Source organism: Lichenostomus cassidix, chromosome 2 (assembly GCF_008360975.1).
Source record: "Lichenostomus cassidix isolate B80296 chromosome 2, HeHo_3.0, whole genome shotgun sequence".
Taxonomy (NCBI): domain Eukaryota; kingdom Metazoa; phylum Chordata; class Aves; order Passeriformes; family Meliphagidae; genus Lichenostomus; species Lichenostomus cassidix.
In genome coordinates, this window is record NC_139482.1 from 49109800 (window position 1) to 49128612 (window position 18813).

An 18813-nucleotide genomic window follows, 5' to 3' on the forward strand; every position below is an offset into this window, starting at 1 on the left:
TTTCCTACACCCACATTAGACATAGTCCATTGTTAAGATTCAGATTAATTGCAAGACCTGCCCTAGGAAGAATGGTAGGTCAAGGTTAGGAAGGGAAGTAAACCAATCCTGATAGAATATCCTGCATACACTGCATTCACATGGATCTTCTGCTTCTAGTACAAGTCTTGCTTAGATTTGAAATAATTCCAAGAAATTCAAGTTTGACATCAGCTGATTGTTTATTTAAGTGTCCTATATCAGAGTAGGTTCCAATTGTTTTTGTACATCTTCAATGCAATACTTACAAGGTTCATTATGTTCTTAGAAAAAAAATGAGCCAACAAAAGGCAACACATCTTGACATATTGGTACCAATGACTTCCCTGGTACAGTCGAGAATAAAATCTGGTTAAAACTCTCATTACACCAGCAGTGTCTTAATGGAACTCTACGTATAATTGTAACAGCACTCCACTACTGTACAAAAGAAGCCCAGATTGGCTTACTTTATAGTAGCAAAGAAATCCATGTACTGTAGTCTAAGATGTAATTTAACCCCAAAGCTGAGGTTTTCATTTACTGTCCCCATCCTCTGTGAGTCATGAACACAACCCAGCCGTTGCTGGCTGTAGAAGTTGATGTTTACACTCACTCCTTTTTAGAAGTAGTTTAAAATTTTCTGAGGGGAAATTGCAGTACTATCCAGTAGTAGCTTTTTCAACTGCTTTTTAATTTTCAGTAAACACAGGCCCTGAACTCTTGAAACACACACACACCATCAAACTTACACAAAAAAAGCTTTCTGAACTGTCAAGTAGTTTCTCTCAGATAATTAAATTGTGTAATATAAAAAAGTTTATCTAATCGTCTAGCACTGAAAAACTAAGGATGAAAGCATGGCCTTAAGAGTTAATACATAGATTTTTATCATTATTATTATCATTCAGAAGTTGACCGCTTCTTAACCAAATGTGAAGAGTTTGGCTTTCTACATTTGAAAACCACAGGTTTGGTTTGGTTCAACTCCTGCCTACAGCCTGATGAGCCCATATGCTTGTCCCTGAAATGGGTGGGACAAACCGCATTCCTTGCTTCAGCCTGTTTTCTGTAGCTGAACCTGTTTTCCATTCATCTGTAGAAAAGCACGTGTGCTACACCCCTCTTCCTGGAAGCGCTGCGTCCTTTCCTTCCATCCCGCGGGGATGGCGTTACCGGGAGCACCATGGATGGCTGTGGCAGCAGTACAGTAGAGTGCACAGGCTCTACCACAGTGGATTTCTTACCCCTGTTCAAGGCCGATGGCATCGGGCAAAATGAGCGTCGGTGACGGGCAAGCTTTCTACGAGCAGAGTTCAACTGAACCAAGTCCAAAAAACTTGGGAAGTATTTCTAGTTCTAAGGTTATCTTGAGGTACTACCTTACCTTTTGACATTACCTATTATGTCCTGTTACATAATTAAATATGAAGCTGAATCATGAAAAAGAACAAGCTGCTGTTTCACTATAAGAGCTTATGATTACTTTGCATTTTTTGGTCAACATCTGCTAAAGCTGATTTGTCCTTAAACCTGATATTTGATCTGTGGTGTATATTACAGAACAGCAGGCTCAGTTCCTTGGCCTGGCAGCCTCAAGCCCCACGTTACATCAGAACTTCACACCGAGCCTACAAATGCAAATTAACTTCCAAGTTTCGTGAACTTCCACCAAGTAGCTGCTACGCTGCAATGCCCACACGTTTGACACGGTACTGCAGTTCTCATGCCAACAGAAGGAAGGAGTTACTAATACAAACCAAAGCATCACCAACTTAATCCACAGCTGCACATTACGTTAAGATTTTTACCTGTAAAAAAAAAACGCTTTTCTTGTCACAAAACTGGATGACCAAACACCACCATTAGGACTTGTCAGGAAAACAACTCCTTCCACTGACTTGCAGTCCCATTCTTCAACAACAACATTTCTGTGTGGCTGCACTCACTGTCAAAGGATAATACAGCATCTGCAGAGGCGCTGTCCACTCCCCCCGACCGACGGAGGGGGAGTTACTGGAGCAAAGTAAGCATGAACTTTCACGTGAGGTAGATGAGCCTGCGGGTGAAAAGGCTGCATTATAATGGGAGAGAAAGAACACAACTGAAAAGAGAAGCAGCGCACCTCAGCTGCTATGCCAACAAGTGCTCTCTCGTTAAGGTTAGTTAGCTAAAAAGAAAGTGGATACTAGCCAAGCTCTCTTCTCCTCCCATGTAATTCCTCCTGTCCTATCCAGCTAAGGCACACCACTGTCTGGGCACTCGACTTGCACAGGGCTCCCCCTGGTTTCCCAACAAAGCACTGATGAGCCCAAACAGCTCTGCATCAGGAGAGGCACATGTTTTGCTGCAGGGGAGAGAGGGATGGACCCTGGCTACTGAAGGATGACTTGTCTGTCTGTACTTTGTCTCCCCTATTCCCGCTGCTGTTCGCATCCTGGAAAGCATAATGAAATTGAATTGTGCATCTGCCCTCACTTTGAGTCGCTATCAGGGATGAGCTTTCCAGTTGCAAAAATGTTTGGACACAAATTTGGGATACAAAACTGCAGACAAGTTTAACTTCAAGGCTAAAAAGCTGCCCTGCATGGCAGGTGGTCCCAGACCTAATGGGCACGATATGCAAGGAAAAGGTTTGGGGCTGGATTCCAGGGCCTGAGGGCCCTGCAGCCCAGCCCATCAACTGAAATATCCATGCAGATGTTTTACGGTTGGCTCTGTGTATTAACGTGTATTTTAAGATATAACACATATGTTTAGGATTAAGCATGCCACTACACCATCCTAAAAACAGAGGCCTGTATTTGAAAAAAATACAGAAAGCACAAGATAAGCACTCATCATTCCACCAGCAAAATGTCCTGAGTCAGAACTGACAATAATTGCTGCTCAGACAGGAAAGTTACACACACGGGGACCTAGCAGAAGGCTAGTCAGACTGTTTATCCAGCCTTCCTTGCCTGGGACACCAGGACTTCTACAATCTCAAGCAGTGTCAACAGCTCTGGCATTCCCAGGGGAACAAGGCAGGAAACACATACTCTGATTCGTTTGATTCCAGCTCGTGTGACTTGCTGACAGTCGTACAGCTCAATTCTCTCCAAGTTGTGGCAGTTTTCCAGGTGTTCCAGAGTCACATCCGTGATGAGGAGACAGTTATCCAGCTCCAGTACCTGCAGCCTCTCGTGCCCACAGGTGCTGTTGCTCAGGTGAAGAATCCCATCATCAGTGATCAGTTCACAGTGAGATAAGCTCTAGAACAGAGAGGCAAACAATTAACATTGCTCAGTCCTAAGTTACTTAATCCTCTAGACATCAGAGGTCCTCTTCAACCTCCTTCACTCGAGTGGTTAAACAGCTACAAATAATACACTGAAATCCAGAAGAGTAAAAAAGAAACTGCTTTGCTCAACAAAACGGCTGCACTTAATTTTAATTTTGCTTCAAAACAAGTTGAGTCCCAAAACACAAAACTCCTCAGTCCCCTTTGCTCTCTATGAATGTGGGAATTCTTCTCCAATTGTCGCACACAGTGCAAACAGCACTGTGCCAGAAACAACTTTAAAGGATGATGGAGGCATAGGGGAATAGATGAGTATCTATTTAGGGGTTACTGTTTCACAGCTACCACTTTCTCAAACATACACCGGGACCAAGCCCATGCAAGTCTGCATAGATACAGAACAATCACAGTGGACTGATTTGCCACATAATGATTTTAGAAAAAACAAACCACGAGCATTTGGCACCTCAGGCTGTACAGACAAGGAGCAATAAACATCTTGTACAGCTGCAGGAGCAGTCTTTTCTGCAATAGTCAGCATAATAAACCAAAAAAATCTGCTCCTCTTCAGCATATTTTTTTACTCCCTTGAATTTCAAGAACATGGAAAATGATGCTGCATCTCAGGCAGTGGCACCACATAAAGCACTCTCCTCATTTCTTTAGGGAATTCATGACTTTTGGAGAAGCACAGATGATGACAACAACAGGAAACAGACATTCCTCAGAGGCAGCTTAAAAAATGAAATGCTCTCAAGTCTTCCCCAGTGAAATGTGCAGGATCTGTGAACTCTACTCCTCTTGCCCTGGGCTCTGAGCTAGTGCTGTGCTTTATGCTCAGCCCTGTGTTTTGTCTGTACTTGTACCTAAGTCTAACAGTGTCTGGTTCTGAAGTAGCCTACATTTCCTTGCCCCAAGTTGTTTTTTTTCAGATAGCAACTGGAGAAGAAACACTTGCAGCAGTCCAAAAACACCTTTTAACTCAGAGCAAGCAAACAGTCTTGCTCAAAAGGACCTCCTGCCAATCCACCAACTCTTAACACATAACCATTTCCTTTATCTTTTTACTCCAGTCTGACAAGGCAGCCTGGGGACTACCAACCTTACCCTTACTTCACCTCAGGTAACATCATGAACATTTCCTGCCTGCTACCAGACACATGGGGTCTGTCCTGCTCTTTAAAATAATTTGTCCCTGAAGTTTTTTCTCCTTTGCTCTACAGGATGAACAGGGAACCAGAGAAAGGCTGGGAGACAGGTCTGCACCTCCCCTGGAGTCTGATGGAGAGCTGCCTCGGCAGCTTCCCTTGAGCTCCAGTTGGTCCAATTTAACTCACCAAGCATGAGCAGCCAGCAGGGACTCCAAGCAACACCACAACGAGTGCAAACTGTCTCCAAAAGCCAACAGAAATTAAGTGCTTGCCCCTACCAACAGTGTTTTAACTCCTGACACCCATTCTGGCAGTCTCTCGAGTCTTCAAACATGTCAGCTCTCTCCTGTACCTCCTTTCTCTGTGTATGTGCTTGGAGTGCTTGGTTTGGTTCAGAGCCTGGGAACAATCAGCAGTTGCAGGGTTAACCAACATTCATCACAGAGCTGCTGTTCCAAGGAAGGACAGGAGGTTCTGTGAAGCTGTTGGCTAATTAGGAGTATTCCATCCCAGGAAGTAAGCAGCTTATAAAATCAGCTTCCTTGGGACGTAGTATTTGGTACTGAAAGGACAATACAGGATGTACAGCTGAGTTCGTAGAACTTTGTAGAACAAATATGCCAAATTATGCACACTTCATATTAAACCACAGGATTTTTCTGACTTCATAAGCCTGCTGAAAAGTGTTAATAATGTGGAATTTTACAAAAACTTGATATCTTAAGAACAAAGAGATATAGTCAATTTTTTTTTTTGTGCTAATACATACTAAATGCTGTGTATAACTTAAGTATGGCATGACATACTATGAGAATTTCACATGCTGTGAAGAATTCAATTGTCTTCTCATCTTCAGGACTGTCATGAGTACAGCACAGTTTCTCTACTAATTTGAATGCACAAATTATTAAATACTTTCACCAGAAATTACTTCTTAAATACATTAGGCAATAAAGCACCTGAGTACTCTGATACTGATGAAGATTTGCCTATTCCCACCATCTACTGAGTCTCCAAACATGAAAAAAGCAAATTCAAAGTCGATCTCTGCAACTCCAAAATGTTTGTTCTAACTGCAAATACACATAAATATACACTAAAGCACAGCTGCACATGAGTTTACAGGACATTGGAAGCACCAACATTAGCTCATGTATTTGGCACCTGCCAGTCTTGTCTTATCTTTTCGTGTAATTCTCAGCCACTGCTGTTCACACACAGTCTCTGAGCATGTATCCTTCCTACACACAGGTTATATACAAAGATATATATACCAAAGAAATCAGGTTTTCTGTTTCTCTTAGAAAAGCTGTGATGTTTTACACTTCCCTGTCTGTGGGCAAACACAAAAAGGCCAGCAAACAGGAGCAGGTTCAGAAAAAATGCTTGGGAATTACGATATTTTATGGTATCTATGTTGAACCACTGACAACTGGTACAAAAGATCTCTTGCAAGAACTGGTTGGAACTGAGATTACAACACAAAAATGTGTCCTACATAAATGGCTCCACATCTGAGAACTCATTTGGTTTAACATTAAGAATGATGGTTCAGAAATGAAGCCAGACACTTGATAAGGAAAAATAAAAAACAACAACAAAAATAGGGAACAAGCTCCTTTTAAAAGCCAACTTTCCTCCTGTTGCTACCTTAGTAACACTGAGTGAGTAACACTAATCATAACACAATTTAATTAAGGAAGCAGAACACCTTCTTTTAATCCCATCTAAGAACAGATTATAAAGATACTTGTTCTCTCATGTAGATCTAAGTAGTTATAACAAATCTACACCAAAGGACAACTTGCCTGAAATACAGGAGCTCCTAGTGTCTGAACAATCCAGTAATTTTCAAGTATCTTGAAGAACAAATTTACATTACCTCAAATCGGTTTTGGTGATCTAAAAGATCTAAGCCACCACTCCCTAGAAAACAGTTCTTTGAACTACAGTAAGCAGGATATCACACTCTCAATCCTCTCCAATTATATTCAAAAGTCAAGTCCAAGGAAACCTTCCATAATTTATTATGTAAATGTAGTCCTTGGAAAAACTGCTTGCATGCAAAACTGCTTACAGAGTGATTACATTTATCTTCTTTGTGTGGTTTTGTTTAATCAATATTTGATGTGAAGTGTCATAGTCCCTAAAAAAACCATTACTGAACACTTGAGAATATCCATTAAAGGATCTAAGTGCTTTAAGTTGAATCAAATATGTAAGGAATCAAATATGAAGGATGCTAACCATAAAATAAATACTTTCTGGTTATTACTGATTTGGTAACATTTTTTAAATCACACAATGCATGTAAATATTTTAGGAGTAATGTGCTGCTTTTAGACTACTTATGAAACTTGCACATACTTTGCACAGTATCACTGCACATCAGGAATGATTTCTAGACACAGAGTGAACAGCCTGGATTTGTATCGCAGGAGTTGTCTCTGTTTGTGGTTTGGGGGGAATATCACAGGCCACAAACCAGGAGTTACACTTACCAATGCTTGTAGCTTAGGACAGTGTATGGAAAGTTGTATCAATGTGCTGTCAGTTATCTAGGAATAAAAGAAACCAAACATAAGCCATAAGCAACAGACAGCACGAGAGGAAACCCTCAAATAAGGGATCTCTTTCTCTACTAGTGAGGGTTTTGTTATTTCTGGAAAACAACCCATCACCTGTTACTCTCCATGTATTTCTCTGTATAGAATTTCCCAACAATTATTTTTATTTCCCATCATAAACACAACACTATTTATAAAAACCAAAGAACATCTAGATGAAGGTGTTAATGTATTGCATTCTTACACTGGACATTCAATATTCATTTTCATATTAAATCTCACCAAAACACACTCTTCCAAGTCCATCTTCTCCAGCTCATGGCAATTCTACAGTAAACAAAACATGAACAGATAAACAAAAAATGAAATAAAACAACATATAGACATGAAATCATGCACAGGGCTAATAACATGGGATAGCACAGCTTGCAAGAGGAAACTGAGATCTAAATCCCTTCAAATATTTGATCACCATCAAAAGACAAAAAAAATTGTTAAAATAATAAACAGATAAATGAACAAGAAATACCCCACCTCCCCCTGAAACATCTACATTTCAGTCTTTCTCCCACTAAGTGAAATGTCTCTCTCTTGCCCTGTAAGGTTTGAACAGGACATACCAGTGCTCACCACCCCTGCTTCCCTTCCCCCTTCACTCCAAACCCATGGTATTTACAGCCTGTGCACTAAAGTCAACTCATCTGCACACACACAAGTGCAACTTCTGCATTTATCAGCCTGCACCAAACTCATCTGGAATACACTGTGCCCATGGCACATCTCTCTTCATTGTCAGACATTAGCTTTGCCAATGAATGCTGAAAATATTAAAATAAGGCCTACTTTAAGGGTGGGAGAAAGCTGCATGTCACATCTTAGACAAGTAATTTTCTCAACATTCTGAGAGACCCCCAGCACTCCTCCAGAAGTGCTTTCAGTATCTGATCATGACTAATTTCAAGAAAATCATGAAACCTTGTGACCTTGCAGCAGACCACATAGTGCCACAGCTCAGCTCAATTCCCAACCTGTTTTTTCCACGAATAGAAAAAAAAAGGTTTAACCTGCAGCCCCCAAGAGCAGGGTTGAGGTGACTACCAAGAGCCTAAGGCTGTAGTGCTGAACAATTAGAAAACCACTCTGTTTAACCACTGTGGCTACAAAAAACCCCAAAAACCCCTTCATTCACATTAAATATCAGAAGCATAAATTAATCCCATTTATAATTTTTGTGTTTAGGTTTCCTCAACCAGCAAGCACACAAGTGTAACGTGAAGCATTTGACATCAACAGTATGCTTACTGTACATATTTACAGCAAGAACCAGGGCACAAGTGCTTATCGTTTATAACACATAATGTAAGTGTTCTGTAATTTAAAGTTATCCTCAGAACTGTTTATGATAATTTTTTTATGCAAATATCACAAGGGTGTGTGTAACCAGTATAAGGGAAATTTGGCTAGAATACATAACATGAGTTTAGAATTATGTTATAATCGTAACAAATACAATTGAAACAAACTGAAAAAGAGAAGAAAAAAGTGAAAAATGCAACGATAGATGGCAAATCAGATCAAGCTGCAGATCTAAGTATAATCCAGAAATAAAATAGCTTTTTAGTCCCCTCCTCCACTGGCTTCTTTCTACTTGAATTTCCTCTTCTCATATTGCTTCCCAGCAGGACTACATTAATTCACAGCTGCTCAGCAGCACTGAAACAGGACGAGCTGTAACCTTCTGAAATGACCCTTACCCGTGCCAGGAGGGTAAACCCAGCATCTGTAAGATGTGAACATCTTGCAGCTTCCAAAATCCTGGAAAAGTTTTAAATGTGAAAGAAAACATTATCATAGAGAAAAGAAAATGCATTTGAGATACAAATCTGTCTTCTGCAACTTAAAAGTTCTCACTAGCAGCTGTGTATGTGTATATACATATATATATACATAAACATCCCCCCCTGCCCATTTTTCACAGTGATTTGAAATCAAAAAGCAGAATTTTAATCCAGTTTATCAGAAGATTCTGACAGTCACAGAACATTTAGTGGAAAAAAAATTATACACAAGTAGAGGCATTTTAACCTCTTGTTTCAGTAAAAGCAAAATGACCAAGTTTGCTCATGTGTTATCTGAGGAAAGATATGAGAAAATAAACCCTGAGTTAAGGAAAGTGCAGATGAAGCCTGCATCTAAAACCTGTTATCTAAACACAGGCTGCTGGGAAGCTACAAAACTGAGAAACTGCTTACTAGAAATCCCCTCAAAGCCTCGGCATGAAACACAGTGAAGCAACTTACCAGAAAGCAAGGAGCTTGAAACTTCAAGCCCACAGTAAAAACAATAAACTATGCCAACACAACCTTAAAGAAAGCTACACAATGTTTTGGAAAGATAATCCTAAGTCTTCTGAGAGGCACTGGGAAGCAGTACTGACAAAAAAAAAACCAAACCCAAAAGGTCAACTGCCCCAAAGAGCACCACTTGCATGCACAACAGGCGTCCATCCCATTAATGTTTTGCTGTCTTTGTTTTCTTTGTCCTTTCTTTAACGACCACTTTCCTTTGCAGGTGGAGTGGGTATCAAGCTGAATAAGGGGAAACCACGGCACCTTGGAATGAGCAGCACAAACCAAGTGCAACTTACTCACCACAGCAAACACTGCTGCTATACTGGGGCTGGTGGGAAGGATGCAGGGAAAGAGGGATAAAAGAACTTTTTGTGGCAATACTGAGAGGCCTCCTGATCCTTCCACTGGTTTAGGAGGTCATTAGAACACTCTCTCTCTAGAGAGAAAGTGCAAAGGGAAAAGCCACATGTGTGCATGGACAAAATAACAACATCACCAAAGTAGAGGACATGGGGCTCTAACTATGAGTTTGCTTGATCAATCTCTTCCAAGCCAGAAGCAAGAGGGCAGCCAAATTTAGAGCTGAGCCCCACAGGCCTGAAAAGCCACTTCCAGGTTTCCAGTTTTCAACCAGGTTCAGAAGTATAAGGGAAACTCAACCCAAGTAAAAGACAGGCACTTCTTCCCAAATGGATGGTTCTAACACCTCTGGACTTTCTTCAGATTCACACACAGGAATTCTGCCGCTTCCATCAAGGGCAGTTAGCAGACTATCATGAAATACTCTCACCTACTCTGAAAATCACCTACGATACCAAGTAGGAAGGGCAGAAACACAGCCACCACAAAACATCCCCCATGGTTCAGGACACATTTGTTACCATTCCAACTCCTTTCATCAGTTGATTGCTAGAAATCCCATCTCATTACAGGGCTGATTTTAAAGGGGAGTGCAGAGGGAATAACTTCTGCAACATGCAAAACAGTGAGGATCCTACTTATTGTGCAGCCAGCTGAAGACTATAGAAACAGAGGAATAAAAATCCAGAAGATTAACAGCTCTAGCTTTCCTGAAATTGGCTGTGCAGTCAGCAGGAAATTGGCTGTACACACACACGCTGTATCTATCAGGCCCCAGTATGAAAAAACAGGTGGGAAGGCACTGGGCAGCATGGGAATAACAAGCAAAGTTCTAATTTTTGCTTTTATTTTAGTGATTATGCTTAAATACAGAGGGCTCTCTTTTTTTCCTGTTACAGCTGACATGAATTTCTCACCCAGTGATTTATGAAAAGTACCTAACATAGGAGCTGATGAGGCAAAATGATATCCAAAAGCAGATTCCCCACTCTCTACAAAGGAATGTTCGAGACAGACTCAGAGTTGCATTCATTGCCTACAGCTGCCTTTTAGGCACACCTAGAATGTCTCTGCACTCAGCACATCCCTACTCTTGTGGAATTAGCAGCTGTTGGGGCTAAAAGGAATATGATCCTAACTTTCACAGCCCTATCCAGACAAAGACACTCATGGTTCACAGGTGCTTTTCTTGACAAGCTTTGCCAAAATACCTACCAGTATTTTACCATTAAAAAGTGCGAATAAAGAAAAAAAGAGAACGTGCCAAGCACCTGAAAGAGCAAATGTAAAGAGGGATGACAAGACACCTCTATCTTCATGTGAGATAAGAAATACAGCTGAAGGTTCTGCTGAAAACTTGACCTAAGCTTTTGTCCAAGGAGATATTTGTGACTGGTAACAAACTGCTGCATCATGGAAATGCAGCAGTATCATAGGAAGCAGCACAGCAGGGCATTCAAGATCCTGAAATGATGTGGGAGTAGCACAGCATAGAAAACATTCAGAAATTTCCTAACAGGGCCAACAACTCCAACAGAGGCAGCGGAGTTCTCTTTCACACTAAACACTGAAACATTCAGAAGGTAAAGAACAAGTGTTGAATTACACTTCCCTTTGATTTCCAACATAATTTTTATGAAGTACTTTCCATCCATGATCCCAAAAGTTTACATGTAACCAGCTGAATCATCTGTCCTTCCAACGTGCAGTAATCCTCAGCAGTAATCACTGCAAAGGGTCATTTTCCTTCCTTGTGCTGTTCCTCATTACAGGAGAGTGGCAGACGCCTTCCCCCTCGTGGCACACACAGGGGATGACAGTTTTCCCACCGAAGTCAAAACAATTCCTGCTGCAGTTGTACTGCCGTTGGAAGGAGCTGCATAACTAGCAGCAGTTTAGACCTCTTTTTATTCCCCATCTGAGATGTTAATCGAGAAAATGAGAGAAACAGTGGGAAAAGACCAGCAACAACAGCACAGCTTTCTAAGGAACACCACTAAGTGTGTCAGAAGACTCCTACGCCCCTAATAAATATGAACAGTGACAAAGGGGACTGTCAGCCTGGAATTGTCTCAAGGATAGGTCTACAGTAATAAAAGCTCTTTTTCACTCACTCAGCTAAAGGAACACTGTGTGTCAGCATATGGTACACTGGCATTTGAATTTTTGCAGATTACACATTCCTCCATTATCTGTGATTTAAGGATAATAAGTTTTGACTCCTGCATGTTCCTGTCATAAATGGCAATATGTCATCCAAAAATCTTATATTTTTGTTTTATTTACATTAAAATTAGAAATAGTACTATATGTCTGTACAATATGTCTCCACAACCAGGGAGCTGCTGCATAACTGCGCTTTGGTTTTACAGCCCACTGTAATATATACATTAGCAGAAATTACACCAATGTGGAAGTTTATATTATTTTTAACTGATAAGCTCCTATTGCTCAAAACATTTCTCATAAATATCAATCCTCAGTGCTAACAAAGACAATAGCACACTTTGTATCAGTTTAAGAACATCAGGCTATACTTCAGAGCATATTAAAAGCACTTTTATAATAAAATCTTCAAATATAATAATCAGATACTATTTAGCTATTTTTTTTGTAAGACAAATGACTGTGTAAAACCATATCAGAGTACAAACATCACAAGACACAAAACAACTACAGATATTTTTACCTTTAAAAAAAAATAATGGGCTTTATATCTTCATTTCTTCTAGCTTGTAATTAGTACCTAAAATACTTAGCTAGAAGCACAGAATTGAACTGCTGGGCTCAGCACATTTTATTTTTCATATATTAACTCTTGTTTTTCAAATACACAGTGAACAACATTAAAATGACAGCTACAGAGGACCAGCCCTCTAGCTTATGTACTTTTAACTAAATGTTTTGATTGCAAAGGTAATGCAAACAGCACAGAGTTAAATCAAACCTTTGGCTACCAACTCATTTTCAGACGTGAATTTCTTAGATCAGGACAGTAAGAACATGACATACAACACACTCATTACATACTCACTTCAGCCTTGGACAGTTTAGACCAAGTGCTGTGAGAGAAGCATCTGTCAGGTTGCTACAGCCTGAAACACAGAGTGACTGCAGTCTATGGCATCCTCTACAGATTTTCACAATGCCTTCATCTGAAATTTGCTGCAATACAGAAGAAGGTTGAACTTCTTTATCAAGTAATCAACCAAGAACAAAACTCAAGACAGTGCTACTGAACTGCTACTGTCATACTATATATAACCAAGGCAACACATATTTTGAACCAAAAAAATACCATTGTGAAACCACATACAATGATAACACTTAATATAGTCAACACTCACAATTCCTACTTAATTATATATTTTCCCATAGACTTCAAGTCCCACTCTAAGGCAGTCTGAAGCACAGAGTGAGTGGTGTTTGTTGTTGATTTCCACTTTCACTTGCTTTTGTTTTATAATTTTTCACATATCTTTTTTTTTTTTTTAATTTAAATCATGCTCCCTTCTTATATATTGGGGGGATCCAGCTCTTTTGTTCCAGCGACTGTGTAAGTTGGGGAACAGTGCAAAAGAGACCTTAAAGTCCTGCAGCAGGAGAGCTAACTACCTATTTTGCAGTAGGAGCAGTAGGACCCAATGGCAAAATCCTACACCTTCAGTAAGTTTTTGAAGTAAGAGTTACACGGAAACAATTACAGATAATCCCCTCTTTAGAGAAAATAAGTGTAAAAGTCAGGTTTGCCCTACCCTATGCAGTTGTCTTTAGATTAAACTCAAAAGATGAGTTTTCATTTCTCAAAATTGTTTTGTGGTAGATATTCTGTAAAGAGTAACTCTAAATTTGAAATATGAATAAATAAGTTTTCTCTCTGAAATAGGGACTATAAGAAATATCCCCATTACAGCTGCACACAAAATAGCAACAGGAACTGGATTACTGTGTGTGTGCAAACACGATTTTGTTCACAAGTCTTCTGTTCTGGAAAAAGCTGTCTCTCTTCCTCCTCCTCTTCCTCCTAACACTATGAATTTAGTTTTTCTGCTGTGTGGAACAGGTTGTTTTATTTCCTGGCATAATATTACTCTTGTGTTAGTAACAAAGCCCTCCAATGTATTTTTAATAGAGAACACACAATCCTTGTGTAAGCCCCACATATAAGTACACTCATACAACTAACTGTAGCATATTTCTGATGCTATTACCACAAACATGACCTTTCCTAGATGAAAACAGGATGAGAAATAGCAGTAGCTCAGCACAAAGGGAGATTAGCTTATGCTCCTCATCCCAACCCAGCACTTTTTAATAACAGAAGTTTAGATTTGCAACTTGTTCAGTCAAATTAAAATTATTATAGGCAGAAAACTAGAAGTCTCATTTTATTTTTGTGGATCCAGAAGGATTTGAATCATCTACAGGTAAGAAAATTAGTTTGGGAGTTTTGTCCAACATCAGTCAGGTACTTCTGGATTTGAGTCTCCAAAACCATGGTATTTTCTGGAACTGTTTCATTTCCTTTGAGAAATACTCATGACACTATTACTGGGAAAATGGACTGCTTTGAAGGTAAAGACTATGTAAATTTTATGCTGCTGTAAAAAGCCCTCAAGTTATACATGAAAATCTTCCTTTCTGAAATCACTTGTGATTTCAATGCCTATACCCCTCTTAGGAAAGAAAAGTGTTTGAAAAATGCCTGCAAGTCCCCAGTTTCTAAAATCTTTCTCTAAAGACAGTACCTTTCAGACATGCAGTTTCCAGAGCTAATGCAAATTCATTCCATAGCTGCTGCAGCTGGCCTGGCCTTTTACAAGGCCCATAAAACACAGTCACTAGAATTACAGTGGGGCTCACATAAAGCACAAGGACACCTGCTGTGTAAAAATCAATGCTAGCCCTTTGATCATAAGGAGCCTGGATGCTTCTGGAAGTGTGCTTCCAAGTCATAGCAAGCAGGACACATCTCCAGTGAAATAAAGCTTTAAAGCACTTGTAACTAGGTAGGACACACAGACTAGCAACTCAAAAAACTCAAAGGAAAAAATACTTTCCTCAGAAGGCTTTTTTTCATTTGTACTATATAACAACAGACATCCTGACCAAGGGAAAACTCCGGTGCACTTCTGTGCCAATGCCACTGTTAAGTGGGAGAGACAGGAACTGATTATCATCAGATCCCTTGAGAGCCTTCCACAAAAATACTCAGAAAAGGCTGGCCTTGACTGATACATCTCATTAGTCTCAGGCAAAAGAACTTAGGAGAAGGAAGACAACAAAAGGAAGAGCAAATGGAAGGAAATTATGTACTGACTTTATTTATTTCAGTATGGTTCTGACCAAGGGAAGGAACCTTCTTTCACTGCTGATATCTTTAACTGCCGAGCTTCAGTGGGCACCAATATTCAGGCTAAAAAATTCTTTCACTGAACATCTGGACCATGGAAGCTCAAGCTTTGTATTTGTATTGTTCTTGTTTTTTGCAATTTTAATGTAACTTTTAATAATCCCTAACACTCAAAAATATTCAACACTTTCAAGAAATCTATTAGGTTCAGTCTTAACAAAAAATGTTCCCATGCCACATTCATTCAGGAATAACCTGTAAAACAGATTTGAAAGTTTTACTGGTTTTTATGATACCTTCTAGCAATAAAACCAGAAAACTTTTCAAAAACAAACCAACAAAATTACAACTTCATTGTTCAAATCTGCATGACTGAAACACTGAAATTCTAATGTATTTCAGTCTTTTCTAAGGTTTATTTGCTGGGAAAGAATGACTTAGCTATATTCAAAATCTAAAACAAGGTCTTTCCCATTCCTGAAAAGTCACATCAGAAACAACAAAAAAGCAAATATAAAGCAGAGCAAAGATAATATGTGTTAGAATTAAAAGCATATGACTGATTCCCAGTCATTTCATTACTAATGAATGTGTTCTTCCATTAATATTAGAAAAGCAAGCCCTTCTGCTACTTAGATGCTTCTGAATCATCTTCAATGATGATGCCATTACATTTTACTCTCAATTATGTAGTCCAGAACATGACTTCTGCTCAATTAGAAACTTTAGAATTATGAATGGACCAAAATGCTACGCAGTTCATGAAATCTGAATGAATGCAGTTAGTTCTTATTCTAGAGCTTACCACAGTTAAAAGATGTAATGAGGGAGAAAAAAGTAACCAACACTTCAAGTCAAAACTTAACAGTAGAAACAGCCAGCTCATTTAAAGCCACTATTCCACACAAAATCCTGTAAACTGCAGAAATGTACTATCTGACTTACTTAAGTGTGTAGCAGATCAATTCATTAGCATTCAAAAAATAATTTCTGATTCTTAGAGAATGTGCCTTTAGAAGTTTCAAATACTTACTGTACATGATTGCAAATTCAGGATTACAAGCTCATGACAGTGATTTTGAATGTGTTTCAATGCTTCATCTTCTAACTGTATTTAGTAATTAAATTGGACATAGGAAAAGAAACAAGAAATTAAAAGCACAGCAAAGCAGCCTAAATAATGTACACATCTTGCAATATTGAACAAAATACTATAACAAAAATGGTATTTTTTAATTCATGGAGATTTTGAAAACCCAAAATAAAATTTTATTCCTAAAGGATCACCCAAGCAATTATGTACCTGTGTGCAACCTCTAAGAAATAGAGCTTTTAGTCCACTACACCCTTTCACCAGTGCTTCAATACCATCCTTCGTAATCTGATCACACCAGGAAAGATTCAAATGTTCCAGATTTCTGCAACCCTCACTGGGAGAATTAAAAAAATACATAAAGTTAAATCCAGCCTTCAAATAGTCATAACAGTGGGAAACCCAAATTAAACACACTGTTAGAAATTAATGATAGCCAGTGGACTGTGCCAGGCCTCCACAGAAAAGTCATGAGAAAAGACCACACACAAACACCATAGTCTACACCCAAAAGTCCTAGATATAGAATGCAGCCTTAATACTGATTCACAGTATTAAGGTTCAGCACTTAATTTAAATCACATTTTTAAATTTTATTAAATGCTGAACAGCTTTAACACTTCTTTAACACAGAACACTGAATCTTCTTACCTTAAGCCTTTTAAAGAACTGTTTGTGATGGCTACGCAAGATGTCAGATCCAGATGTTTCAGCTTGGAACAGAATCTGCTAAGACTGTAACACGTGCTGCAAAACAGCAGACACACTAAAAATACCTTCAGCTACTTCTTTTTCCAGATTTTCCCATCGAGCAAAAAACCTCTTTGACTTACCTGTCAGTGATTTTTGTGCACCCATTCAGATTTAAGTGTTCGATGTTTCTGCAGTTCTGTGCAAAGGTCCTAAAACAGCAACAAAAAGCTGTAATATGATGTCCCAAGTGCACTGCAGTCACTAGAGTGCGCTCTGTCCCACACCTCCTCTCACCTCGGTCAAAAAGCCTCATCTTCAAGCCACTGAGTAATTGCAAAGTATGCCTCAAAATACATCTCTTTCAGTGGTTGCTTCTTCCGTTTCCTACTGCAAGTTTCTGGAGTTAGGCAAGTGTTGTTTCTCTCTCAAACACCACTTGGACAAGGTGGTTATTTCTGTCATGTATAAGCCAGAACTTATTCACTTCAAATACCATAACTAAAAACTCAAAGGGCATAAATAGAAAGCTCTAAGTGTCACATCAGTTAAACATTAGGCTCCTGGGAAGAGTTTTTGCACATCTCATTACTGAAGCCTTTGTAGCTCTTAATAAGGAGCTCGCTCCCACACCAAATGGAAAAGGACACACCTGGTGTAATACCAAAGTGTGACCTAGACCTATTAGACTACCAGTGGAAATCCCTGTACGCTGCAGATTACTTCTTTATTATTTTAAAAATTAAAAAGCATCAGTGTGCCCTACTGGGTATGAACTTTAAGGATGATTTGAGGTATTATACTGCTGAGAGCCTGTATGTATCATTATACTAATTAGCCTGAAGAAATACATAAACTTTATCTCTGCAAAGTAATATTTACAGCTGCATTGCATTTTAGAGCACTGTTTTTATGCCCATGTTTCCTTCAACTGCATGGATTTTATTGGCAGGAGGGAAGGAAACACATAAAAACAGTTTTGTCTGGAAGCTTGCCCCAGTTAACAGATCCGACTACACACTCAGCTGGTAACAACTTCTGGCTCTCCAGTGTGGATTGAAAACAATGGAAAAAAACCCCAGCAAGCAGTTATACTGGCGAGAGTTTCCACTTGAATTCTCAAAACAGCTATTCAAAAATTCATGTACTGGAGGGAGATTTACAATCAAGACACTCTTCAAATCACTTGGAAAGACGTTACATTCTGGAGGAACAGCAAACTGCCTCTGAGATTTAAGTGTGGGGCATGTCCTGACAGATCTGCTACAAACATTCAGTGCTTACATGGCCAATACCTGCAACATCAGTAATTGGCTATCTGGCACAAAAGTTGGTATAGAAGAAGGATAAATAGAAAAATTAATATCACCCACAAAACTAAGGAATCTGGAAACAAATCAACACAAATAGCCTTATAGGAAAAGTCATTTTCAGAACAAGTATCTGAAAATTATTGCTGCTTGAGAGAGAAAAATTTACTTGAGAGAGAAAAATTAATGAATTAGACTTACTCATAAATTTTAGAAATAGCTTAAGGTCACAGGACAGTAGCTTAATGCCCACTGCCTAGCAAAATCTTTGTGCTTATATTTTCCACCTGAGAAGGGCCACAGTACATCAGACAGAACACCATCCAGCCCAGGCTCCTGGGACAGACGACAAAAACACAACTGCAAAAAGACAGACCCAAGCCTTCCTCCAAATGTTCTTTGAGCCCTAAGGCACCTGTGTTTAAATACTCACAGAAATATCCAGAGGAACCTGGCTAAACAGTTTGCATTAGAAAAAGCTTATATAGATTCAAACAATCTTCTGGGAACAAAATGCACAGTTCAGTTCATATACCATGTAAAAAGAAGGGTCACTGACCTCTCTATAGTCTCCCAAGATGTTTTTGTTGCCTGCCTGTTCTTATATTAGACCAAGAAGAGAATCCCAGGTCTTTCC

General features: G+C 39.3%; 1 protein-coding gene and 1 long non-coding RNA gene across 2 annotated transcripts in view; one reads left to right on the plus strand and one right to left on the minus strand.

Annotated features, from left to right (window-relative positions):
* Nucleotides 1–202: 202 nt before the first annotated feature.
* FBXL2 (F-box and leucine rich repeat protein 2) overlaps nt 203–18813 on the minus strand; it is a 51641-nt gene continuing 33030 nt past the window's right edge. The window contains exons 6-15 of the mRNA XM_085051510.1: nt 17010–17078; nt 16828–16923; nt 16387–16513; nt 16117–16191; nt 12765–12895; nt 8774–8834; nt 7302–7346; nt 6954–7010; nt 3060–3272; nt 203–2077 (exon numbers count right to left, since the gene is read on the minus strand). Of these exons, the coding sequence (XP_084907636.1) occupies nt 1970–2077; nt 3060–3272; nt 6954–7010; nt 7302–7346; nt 8774–8834; nt 12765–12895; nt 16117–16191; nt 16387–16513; nt 16828–16923; nt 17010–17078 (982 nt within the window). The 3' untranslated portion in view covers nt 203–1969. The remainder of the gene's footprint in view (nt 2078–3059; nt 3273–6953; nt 7011–7301; nt 7347–8773; nt 8835–12764; nt 12896–16116; nt 16192–16386; nt 16514–16827; nt 16924–17009; nt 17079–18813) is intronic.
* LOC146441341 (uncharacterized) lies at nt 4054–6726 on the plus strand. Its single transcript, XR_014849862.1, has 2 exons — nt 4054–4424; nt 4525–6726. It is a non-coding gene; the product is annotated as an uncharacterized LOC146441341 (long non-coding RNA).